This window comes from Arachis stenosperma, chromosome 10, assembly GCF_014773155.1.
Source record: "Arachis stenosperma cultivar V10309 chromosome 10, arast.V10309.gnm1.PFL2, whole genome shotgun sequence".
NCBI classification, from domain to species: domain Eukaryota; kingdom Viridiplantae; phylum Streptophyta; class Magnoliopsida; order Fabales; family Fabaceae; genus Arachis; species Arachis stenosperma.
The window spans coordinates 56,625,121-56,637,431 of NC_080386.1; the positions used below are offsets into that span (position 1 = coordinate 56,625,121).

At 36.6% G+C, this 12,311-nt stretch overlaps 1 protein-coding gene across 1 annotated transcript; it reads left to right on the forward strand.

Annotated features, from left to right (window-relative positions):
* Positions 1-1,063: 1,063 nt before the first annotated feature.
* LOC130957121 (protein FAR1-RELATED SEQUENCE 4-like) lies at positions 1,064-1,660 on the forward strand. The gene is made up of 2 exons (XM_057884008.1): positions 1,064-1,167; positions 1,285-1,660. The coding sequence occupies exons 1-2, from the start codon at positions 1,064-1,066 to the stop codon at positions 1,658-1,660; spliced, it is 480 nt and encodes a 159-aa protein (XP_057739991.1).
* Positions 1,661-12,311: the final 10,651 nt, after the last annotated feature.

Consider the following 12,311-nt stretch of genomic DNA (forward strand, 5'->3'; position numbering starts at 1 on the left):
AGGACATAAGGAACCACTCATGGATGACATCTGATGCAGTATATGAGTGCTATGTTAGTTACACTAAAAGTGTTGGGTTTAGAGTCCGTAAGGGAGATGCTGTTTGTGGCAAACATGGAAAATATAGAAGGCGACGGTTCTTTTACAACAAGGCAGGACATAGAGAGGAGAAATACTATAACAATCCGAATTGGAAGAGGGAGCACAAGGCAGAGACTCGAACTGGTTGTGAGGCAAAGCTGTCCATGTACCTTGATGAAAGTTCTTCAGTTTGGAGGGTTAGAAAAGTACTCGAGGAGCATAATCATGAGTTAATACCACAATGCCTTATCCACCTAATTCCAAATCATCGTCGTTTGACCGATGCAAGCAAAGCTTAGATTGACACAATGATCATGCATGGACTCCCTACTTCTCAAATTATGGGATATCTAGTTGGACAAGCAGGTGGGTATCATAGAGTTGGCTTTTCAAAGAAAGATTTGGATAATTAAATAGAAAGAAGTAGACGAGCAAGGATTATTGGTGGCGATTCAAATGCTACCAAAGGATACTTGAGTGGCAACGATGATCTAGACCCGATGGCGATGGCACGCTATAGTTATACCCCTGAAGATAGATTGGACAACTTATTTTGGGTAGATGGATTGTCCAGGGCTGATTACCAGTTGTTTGGCAATGTCCTAGAATTTGATATCGCGTACTGAAAGAACAAGTATAAAAAGCCACTGGTGATATTTTCTGGTAGTAATCACCATAGGCAAACTTGTATTTTGGCCTCGCTGTATCAGAGGATGAATCAGGACTGACTTACACATGGTTGTTGAAGAACTTTTTGGATATTATGCTGGGTAAATCTCCTACTGTTGTGGTAACTGGTGGAGATGAAGGCATGAAAGAGGGTATTGCAAATATATTCCCTAATGCTACCCATAGATTATGTGGTTGGAACCTTTAAAAAAATGCCATGTCTAACATCAAGGATCCAACATTTTGTGCAGAATTTAAAAAGTGCATGTATGGTAAGTGGCATCCCGATGAGTTCGAGCTCCGTTGGGCTAAGATGGTAGATACTTTTGGTCTGCAAAATAATGACTGGGTTAGCATTCAATATGCTAGGAAGAAAAATTGGGCTAGCTCTTACTTGATGGATAAATTTTGTGTTGGGTTTAGGACTACCTCACAATGTGAGGGCATCAATAATTATGTGAAAATTTTCATTAACTCTTGTCATTGTCTGTTGAACTTGGTGACTAATCTTGAACGTGTTGTTTGAAATTACAGGAACAATGAAATGGTTGCCCAATTCAAGACTATCTATGGTGAAGCTGTGTTGACCACCGGTTTAACCAATCTTGAACATAGTGCTGCAGAAGCATACATGAAGGAAATATACGGGTTGGTTAAAAAGGAGATTCAGGCCATGGTTGCACTTGAGTTAATAAAAGATCGAAGTATATCCACAACAATGATTTATAAGGTGTATCATAATGAGAATAGGGATCGCTTGTACACTGTTATGTATGATCGCAATGACAAGAATATAGAGTGTGAATGCAAAAGATGGAATAGTGAGGGAATTCCTTGTAGACATATGTTTTGTGTCATGAAACGAGAAGGCTATAAAGAAATTCCAGAAAAGCTCATTTTAAAGAGATAGACTACGAAAGCAAAGCAATTTTTCAAAGAGACAAATGTTAGGCAAAGTAAGATCAAAAAAGAGATAGGGTATTTAATGCGATATGTAGCATTGTCTGTGGCCACCACTTGGATGTCTTTCATTGGAGCACAAGAGATTCTTCTTTTCCATCACACAATGAAAGAAGTGTGCATATTGACAAGAGAGATTAAAACAAAGATCTCAAAGAAGCAATGTACGGAGAAGGCACCTACACAGAGCATTATTGGTGACCCAAGCACTGTGAAGACAAAAGGTGCACCAAAACTGAAGAAAGATGAAAAAGGGAGGAGAAAGTGTAAAAATTATGGAAAAGAAGGTCACACAAAGAGGACTTGTTCTATTATTGGAAAAGAAGAAACCCAGGCAACGAATCAAGAATTGAACACCACAATTGATGAAGCTAAACTCATGAGGTTATGAGTGCTTCTAGCACACCTTACTTCTTACTCACACAAATAGTAATTTGTCTTTTTGTGGTCTTTTACATTATCGTACTTGCAATTGAATTGTCATGATGAAAATTAAAAATGCATGCTCCAATGAATTATGTAGTGACCTGGCGTGATAATTGCAAATAGCAGATAGATCCTATTGTAGCTTCACATATGTCGTCAGTCATCGGCAACACACCACCCAACGAAGATGTTGCTGGAAATACAAATGAGTTAAATGCAAGGTTTAGTGTTGTTAATTGCATTCCCCTAATATCCAACAACTTAAATGAAAACACCACAAGGGGTCTTATCGATGGATGCTACAGGTATGATTTATGCCTAAAGTAATCACAACTACAAAATTAGATTTTGATGAATTGTGCAATGGTTCACGAAATATGTCACTAGATTGGGGTTTGAAAGAATATTATTTATGTTTGTCTTAGGTATTAAGGAGAATTGTAAGGTTAGTTATAAAGATAGTGGACTTTTATGAATATTCTTACAAAGGCATAAACATGGCTTATTAGGTTATGCACTGGATTGGAGTTTGAAAGCATGTTATTTATGTTTGACTTAGGAGTTAGGAATTATTCTGTGGTTGATTGTCCTAGTAGAAAGAACTCTGGTATTGAATTATTCAAAATCCATATCATGTTCACTGGTGCACGAAATTGCAATCACACTTTTGTAATCTGAACAACTAACCAGCAAGTGCACTGGGTCGTCCAAGTAATACCTTATGTGAGTAAGGATCGATCCCACGGAGATTGTTGGTATGAAGCAAGCTATGGTTATCTTATTAATCTTAGTCAGGATGCCAATAAGGTTCTTTGAATTTAATTGTAAAAAGTGAAAGTGTTTGGAATAAGTAATTGTTACTCAATAATGGAGAATATGTTGGAGTTTTGGAGATGCTTTGTTCTCTGAATTTCAGCTTTTCCCTTATCCTCCTCTTCACACACGCAAGGCTCCTTCCATGGCAAGCTGTATGTAGGGCGTCACCGTTGTCAATGGCTACTTTCCATCCTCTCAGTGAAAATGGTCCAAATGCTCTTTCACAGCACGGCTAATCATATGTTGGTTCTCGATCATGTCGGAATAGGATCCATTGATCCTTTTGCGTCTGTCACTACGACCAACAATCGCGAGTTTGAAGCTCGTCACAGCCATTCAATCATTGAATCCTACTCAGAATACCACAGACAAGGTTTAGACTTTCCGGGTTCTCATGAATGCCGCCATTAATTCTAGCTTATACCACGAAGATTCTGATTAAGAAATCTAAGAGATACTCATTCAATCTGATGTAGAACGGAGGTGGTTGTCAGGCACACGTTCATGGATTGAGGAAGGTGATGAGTGTCATGGATCATCACCTTCTTCATAGTGAAGCGCGAATGAACATCTTAGATAGGAACAAGCGTGTTTGAATGGAAAACAGAAATAATTAGATTAATTCATCGAGACGCTGCAGAGCTCCTCATCCCCAACAATGGGGTTTAGAGACTCATGCCGTCAAAAGGTACAAAATTCAGATCTAAAAATGTCATGAGATACAAAATAATTCTCTAAAAGTTGTTTAAATACTAAACTAGTAACCTAGGTTTACAGAAAATGAGTAAACTAGGATGGATAGTGCAGAAATCCACTTCTGGGACCCACTTGGTGTGTGCTGGGACTGAGACTTAAGCTTCTCACGTGCCTGGGTTGTTTCTGGAGTTGAACGCCAGGTTCTAACCTGTTTCTAGCGTTGAACTCCAACTTGCAACTTGTTTTTGGCGCTGAACGCTAGACTACAACATGGAACTGGCGTTAAACGCTAGTTTACGTCATCTATCTTTGCGCAAAGTATGGACTATTATATATTGTTGGAAGGCCCTGGATGTCTACTTTCCAACCCAATTGAGAGCGCGCCAATTGGACTTCTATAGCTCCAAAAAATTCATTTCGAGTGCAGGGAGGTCAGAATCCAACAGCATCAGCAGTCCTTTTTCAGCCTAAATCAGATTTTTGCTCAGCTTCCTCAATTTCAGTCAGAAAATACCTGAAATCACAAAAAAATACACAAACTCATAGTAAAATCTAGAAATATGAATTTTGCCTAAAAACTAATAAAAATATACTAAAAACTAACTAAAACATACTAAAATCTACATGAAATTACCCCCAAAAAGCGTATAAAATATCCGCTCATCATTCACTTATGATATGATTTAAATAATTTCTTTATGCCAATTTTGGATGTGTTTTTGTGTACAGATAATGCAAAATCATATGGCAAACATGTGATAAATGGACCCGTCAACATGGATGCCCAGTGAGATCATCAGCTGCAAATTTATTTTGCTTGTTTTTTCTATGCTTGAGTTTTATTATAAGACTTGGTGCAGCCTAGAATGAATTTGTCATTAGATTATTTGTGTGAGAAAATATATGCTATCTTAAATAAGGAAAAGTTGACAATGAATTAATGAAATTGTCTTTTTAAAGCTTAGTGCAGCTTATTTGTGAACACCTATTTTGACAAAAGATGAACTTAATCGCATTCAAACTTTCAAAATACAGTCAATTTCATATCGTTCCTTCAAATGTTAAAATGCAACTAGGACAATTGCCTAATGTTGCTAATGTCAAATTTCTCAACAATGAAGTACTGCATTTGTCATCTTTGAATCCCAATTTGTGATTGCAAGCTTCTTCATCTCCTCCACGATGGGGTTGCACCCTTGCATAACCAAGTCCGAAGCAATGTGCATACGGGTGTAATCATTCACAACCTGATTCTCCAATGGCTTCCATAGGTTTGACAGTATCATCCATTGTGCGACAATGATCCTGCAGTCATTACTGCGCCAAGTAAAGCAAATTTAATGGTCATTATTAAAAGCAAATTCATATTATTTATATGTAATCATTAAATGCAAAAGTGATCCACAAAAATCCTATACACACTTATACATTTTCTGTTGTAGAACTTTAGGTTCATCAAAATCACACAAGGTAATGGACTTGGTTTTAGCATTGGGCAACTTGTACAAGGACTCCTTGGATATTATGTTGTCTAGTAACTTTGTCTAGTGTCATAAATAATTGTAAAACTTTAGAAACATTTTATGCCAGAGTAATTTTAATTCCTTAAATACAATGAGAAATAATATAGTGCCCTACCACTGCCTCCATAGCATCCATTCGTGATGGCAACAGATTTTCACACTTTAGTGAATCCATGTAAGACACTTTCTCATAAAAGCGATCAACAACCATCAGAAACCAATGATCGTCGATATGTATGGGGACATATATCTGAAACTTATTGGAGTGTTTAGCAGATTGGAATATTTAGGAAACTACCTATATGTAAAACGTTTGAAGACTTTACCATGAGTAGGTTGTCGGCAAAGCCTGTGTACGTGCTTCTAATATAATCCATTGTACCAGTGAAAATATTTGTATGATGCATTGCAATTTGCTACATTAATAAAGAAAATTGTATAAGCTAATGAACTGTTTGTAAGATTGAACAACTATACAAGTAGCTAGTATCATTGAAATTTACAGCAAAGGTAGGAGGTAGCCACCACTTAATTCCAAGTTTTCCTGGAACTGGTCCATATGTTCCTTTCGACATCATTAATGCAACAAACGTGAGCATCTGAAAACAAAGACACAATTTTAAACCAACATCATTTGAGTAAACAAAGACTTTACCAAAAAGCACGAAAAAGAAATAAATTATGATTACCATACATCTCCAATGACTTTACTTCCTGGTACAAGAGTTAAGAAGACCTCTCTTGTCCCTTCACAATGGTCATTCGGCACAAGAATCTCGCTGAAAATACCAAAATGACCATCAACCTTAAGTTTTCACAAACGAGATTGATGCATCGATTTTTGCTACTATAGCATGAACTTTATGTGACAAACACAATGTCAGAGAACTTACTTGGGGTCAAGTCCGTTGCCTATATGTTACCATTGCCAATTATGCTCCAATGAACATCATACCTTTTGCTGGGCGGAAGTTAAGGTCCAAGCACTGCGAATACAAACTTGAAATGTTACTTACAATCATTACTAATCATTCTATACATGTTTAACTCAATAAATAAACATTCAACAAGTATAATACCTGTGGCATCTCTTCTCCATCCATATAAGGAGATATGTGAGAGTGATATAGCCAAGGACGACTCCAATCAAGCTTCGTATCTTCACTAATGAATAACTTACGCTATATTTCACAACAACAAAAAAAATACAATGAAACATGGACCAACTTGCATTAAAAGATAGAAGAGTAAAAATACAGAAGGTCTTTTTTGGTTCACCACACCTTAATATGTTTATTTTGTGCTTTGACACCTTTCTTTACCCATGAATAATTTTTTCTCTTACAAAGCCGCAAAATAGAATTGTCATTGCACTCTTTCAGTGAATCAATATATTCATAATCTGGGTCTTCGCCAAAGTGGGGACAACCATTACTAATATCGATAAGGGATTTTTTTATCGAGTAACGCCGAGTAGGTCTCTTCCTTGGATTGGTGGATAGGGAACCACTACTAGGAGTGGCGTCCATTTCATGAGCTATTTCGACTGTAATGGTTGGAGTGGGACACAGTGACTGTTGCAAAGGTTCTTTTTGTCCAAGTCCAATGAGAATAGGAGACAATCCTTGCAAGTTCTCTACAACCACTGACTGTACGAGCCTTGTAACGGCCTGAAACAACTATAAACATCATTGCTTTCACTCCAAAGAATGGTAACAAATAAAAAATCATCACTAAAATTGGTCCTTTATTAATTGAAAAATTTAATGACCCTAACCTCTTGACTAAATATATTGTCATGCAACATTGCAACTTTCTCATGCGAAATTGCTGACTTTGCTGGACCTTCGTCAAGTTGTTGCTCATCCTTTTCCTTTACAAAATAAACAAACAAATAAATAAAAATGAATGAAAAGCTTCTGTTAGAAAACCTCTCATAATATTTAAAAATTCATACCTCCATAATAGAAATGAGCACCAAGAACGCAAATGATTTCCTTTTCTTGAGGTACAGCAAGAGAAGCAGCAATGGCGTCAACTATGTATAAAATAGCAAGGTTATTACCAAATTTTAAGCATTGTATCCCTTTTACATTCTTTAGTTCCATAAAATTATTTTCTTGGGTTTCAATAGTTAAAAACATTTGATATATGGGCCCAAGTCATTTTTTCTTTGGGAGTCTTTTAAGTTAATTTATTTTGGATAAATAGAAAATAAATTAACAAAATTAAGTGTAATTGTAGTAAAGTCGTAAAATTTTTATTTCACATATTATTTCTTGTTCGGGTAAGAAATTAAATAAATTTCTAATAATAAATTATTTTAATGTTAAATTGTTAACTTAAAAAAGTCAAAACACATCATCTCGAACTGAAAAATTCAAAATAACTTAGAAAAGCCCGCCAAAATAAGATTTTGTTTATCTTCGAAGGTGCTAATATTTTTCCTCCATCGATGTCTAATTATTATAGCTTAACTCTAGCCCTTTGCGTGCACAGGAAGCCCATAAATGTATGTTGTAGCACTGGCTCTTATGGGAAAATTGCGAGATGCTCATATGTCATTAGCTTCTTATTACACTATACATAGCATTCAGTCGTACAAAAATTAATAATAGGAGTTGGACAAAGAATTTGGTACACATATACTTTTCTAGAAGATTATTCATTCTTTAAATTAGTCCCTAAAAGATTAAATTAGTCATACTAGTCATTAAAAGATAAAACATAGGTCAAATTGATTCTTTCGTTATTCAGATGATGATGAATCACGTTACGTGTCATGTGGCATAATAAGTTCATTCTTTCTAGAGAAAAATACCAAATGGACACCCAAAAGATTCAGACGCTAACAAAATGATAACTGGAAGATATTATCGACAAAAAGATCCCTAAAAGAGGATTAATTTTGACAAAAATGACCAGCTGTCAATTAAGTTATTTAGAGTTAAGGTTAAATGTTAAGGTGTCTGTTAGCAATTATCAGTATTACAAAAATTATCCATACTTTTAATTTTTATAATTTTAGAAACACCCCATTTCAATTTTTTTAAAAATTGTAATTCATTTTTTTTGAGATTCTCGTCTCTTACTTCTCTACTCTACCTTTCTCCTTCTGAGCCAAACTCTTCCTATCCTTTCTCTTTTTTTCCTCTTCTATCAAATCCACCACATTTGGCTTCAGTAGCTTTGAAGTCTCTTCTACAGCAGTAGCATCTCACTTTCGGGTCCAATGAGAAAGATGCTGAGGTGGCCATCGAAAAATTGAAGGTGGAATTTTTATTTAATTACCCAGTCCAACTGGAAAATCCAAAATCCTCCACCCCTAATCCCCCCTCCCTCCCCCTCTGAACCGCACCCTCTCACTCTCTCAACCTGGACATTTTCTTGAACCCTAATCCAGCAAAAGATATCTCTTCCCCATCACATTCTCTCAGTTTTTCAATCATGAATCGCCCCAATTTTTTAGATTAATTTACAATTCAAAAAGCAGAGGAAGCAGATTTAGACAAGGCCAGGAGCAAGAAATAAGAAGCAGAGGTAATGAAAAAGAGGCTAATGAGTGAGATGCTGCTGCTATGTGTGTATGTTTTTATGTTCGACCATAAGGAGGAAAGCGAGCCACCGCGAAGCACAATAGTGAAGGTTGAAGGTGATCGTTCCGTGTCGGAGGAGACAGACGACATTGGCAGACGCAGAAGACCTGACGACGAGATGGAAACCGTGCAGTTTTAGTGACACTGGCTTTGTAAGACTGAGAAGGTTGAGCTCTATTTTGAAGGAGAGTGAGTTCAGAGTGTGACACAGTGCATTGGGAAATGGGGATTAGGGTTCAAAGGGGCAAGGAAGTGGGATTAGAGTTCAAAAGGGGGGATTTTGGATTGGGGAGGGGATTAGGGTTAGGGAGGGGGAGGGGGAGGGATTAGGGTTGGGGAGGGGGGAGAGTGCATTCAAGAAGAGAAAGGGGGAGTGTGTTGGGGAGGGGAAAGAGGAAGTGCGTTGGAGGGGAAGGATTAGGGTTGGAGAGGGTTTTTGCCATGTCATCAAAACGTAGTGGCTATGTCACCATTGTGCTTGCCATAGATTTGCTCCAGCGAGCTCAGAGACACGCTTGTCAAATTATAAAATATTTTAGGGACCATTTTGTCAATAACAAAAGTCAGGTACCATTTTGTCAGCGTCAGAATCTTTTGGGTACCGATTTGATATTTACCTCTTTTATGTAAAGAGAATTTTGTTTATTAAGATCTAAAAATTGATATTAAAATTAAGATTTAATTACTCTGTTGATCCCTATATTTTATTAAATTTTTAATTAAGTCTCTATAATTTTTTCTTTTCAATTGGGTCCTTATAGTACTTTTAATTTTATAATTAGGTCATTCTTAGTGTAAAAAATGTCAGAAAGATATACATTGAAAATGATGTGCAAACTGTAAAACATGAAGGAGATTAATGCAATAACAGCCTCTGCTGCTATAAGTTGAACCGGATTCAGCTGACTTTGATTGAGTTCTTCATCTTGGCGGAATGCTTCTTTAACTTAGAAAACACTGTCCAAAATTGATGAACTCTTCACAAAGAAGCTCTTCAAAAAAACTCAAGTTTTGGTTCTCTCTCCTTGTCATCCAAAAATGAAAATATTTTCTTTTTGTACCTCTTGCCAAGTTGCTGTTTGGGTTTCTCCTTAGTCAACTCGTCGATCCTTGAGCCACTGATGCTTGACATCTCACTTTTTTCAATTAACCCCCAAATTAGGGATGTCAAAATAGGTTCTTTTGCTTGACCGAAGACTTCAGATCAGCAAAAAAAAATGTTCAGTGGTAAACCCAAATCTAAACCCTTGAGATAGTGCTTTGTCCCCAAGAAATAATTTTAGCCTTTGATTCACAGCAATGATTATTAGAAAACACTTTATCCATTTATCCCAAATTGGAGTTGCAGAAAATTGGAGAAGGAGTAAAGAAACTAAATTGCATGTAAATGGAAATAAATCACCTTTATTCTCTGACTTAACTTAGATTGCTTTGATTAGGGTGATTAGACATTTGTTTTTAAAATTTACCTTTCTCTTTCTTTCTTTTCTGGTGAAATGAGCAAGATGAACGAAGTTCTCTCTCTCTCTCTCTCTCTCTCTCTCTCTCTCTCTCTCTCTCTCTCTCTCTCTCTCTCTCTCTCTCTCTCTCTCTCTCTCTCTCTCTCTCTCTCTCTTTCTGATTCTGACCGAAGCAAACATGTGAGTATTAGCTTTGGAAGTCTTCAGCTTTGTGGAATCTTCTTAGACTTGGGTTGGATAATTTTCATTCAGCCCCGCTGTTTTCTTTGTTTTATTTTTTCGGGCTTTTAAAGTTAGAGAACCCATCAACAATCTTGTTTTTGTTTCATTCCATTTGGGCTGCTGCTTCTCTGATTTTGGCCTGCTTCTCAAAATATTCACATGAGGACATCAAATGAATCATCATGTGAGTAGCTGCCATAAAGTTGTTATGGAAAAGTTACCTTAGTGGGTCAAGCAGTGTTGGATGACATCTTCGATGCTTTAGGTGGTCTTGTGTGATTTGATGGTTCAAATTTTATTTTAGCCACTGATGCGTGAGCATATTGTCTATCTTTTCCTCGTGAAATTGCACTTAAATTTCTGAGTTTAATTAAAAATTAATTATATTTTAGCCACTATGGATGCTATTTTGAGTTTTGTGCAATATTATTTATTCTAGGTAACATTCGGCTAGATTTGATGGAGTTTCTGCAGCACAAGAATCAAAGGAGATGGCTGCAAGGAGCGACAGGAACGCGTGCCTGACGCGCACGCGTGCCTGACGCGTGCGCGTGCCTGACGCGTGCGCGTGATCTGGAAGTATCCATGGCGACGCGTACGCGTGATTTGAAGATTTGCTCAGCGACGCGTTTGTGTGACCGACGCGTCCGCGTGACTTGCGAAGAAGACCAGCGACGCGTACGCGTGACTGACGCGTACGCGTGACGTGCGCGATCTGCAAAATTTACAGAAATCTCTGGCGTGGATTTTGGGTCGTGTTTTGACCCAGTTTTCAGCCCAAAAAACATAGATTATAAGCTGCAGAATGGACAAATCAAGTGGTACCCACCCATCAGCGGAAGACTTGTTAATTAATTCGAATTTAAATTCAAATTTGATTTTGAGGAAAAGATATTATTTTTAGATAATTAGATTTTAAATTTATTTAGGATTAGTTATAAATAGGAACTTTGTACATTTAGACACGGTACATTTTTGACAACCCTTATTTTTCTCTGAACCATGAGCAACTAATTCTCCATTGTTAAGGTTAGGAGCTCTGTCTATTTTCATGGATTGATTCGTTTGATCTTTTTAATTTAATTAATGTCTTGATTTATATTTTAATAATTGTTTTCGTTCTTTATTTTATGAATATGGGTGGAACGGAAGTATGACCCGTGTTCTAATTGAGTTCTTGTAAAACTTGGAAAAGCTCTTTACTTGAACAACAGCTGGAAAACATATTATACTGAATTTCTAATTGTTTGTATTTAACAAGATACGTGACATATAATCCCCTTATTTTTGGATAATTAGGATTCTTTTGGCATATAAACTAGAAATTGATCATCACCCTCTAATTGGAATTAATTGACCAAGAAATTGGCAGTTAATAAATTTTAGAGGAGACTAGGAAGGTCTAAAGAATTAGGGTCTAGTCACATATAGTTTTCTATGAAATTAAATCTTGCATGATTAAATTAATTAGTAATAAAAGTTAATCCAGAAAATAGATAACTCTGAAACCTTAACTGCTTTCTCAAATATTTTATTCCCAACTCATTGCTGCTTGCTTTATGAAATTTTTAAAGTACTGTTTAATGCTCTTTGAATATCTCAAAACCATTTTCTGCTTGCCTAACTAATCCTATCAAACGCTATTGTTGCTTGATCCATCAATCCTCGTGAGATCGACCCTTACTCACGTAAGGTGTTACTTGGTACGACCTGGTGCACTTGCCAGTTAGTTTGTAGGTTGTAAAATACCGCACCAGCCACCTTTGATGATGATCGCTAAGATGATTCAGGTAAAGACTTAATCAAATTTTTGGAAATATGATCCAAGGTTTGATCATAGCGAAAGTAATAAGTGACCTACC

Coding starts and splice junctions, on each gene's coding strand:
- LOC130957121 (XM_057884008.1), top strand. CDS start 1,064: ATGGTAGATACTTTTGGTCTGCAAAATAATGACTGGGTTAGCATTCAA. Junction 1,168..1,284: donor ATGGATAAATTTTGTGTTGG/GTTTAGGACTAC, acceptor TTGAAATTACAG/GAACAATGAAATGGTTGCCC.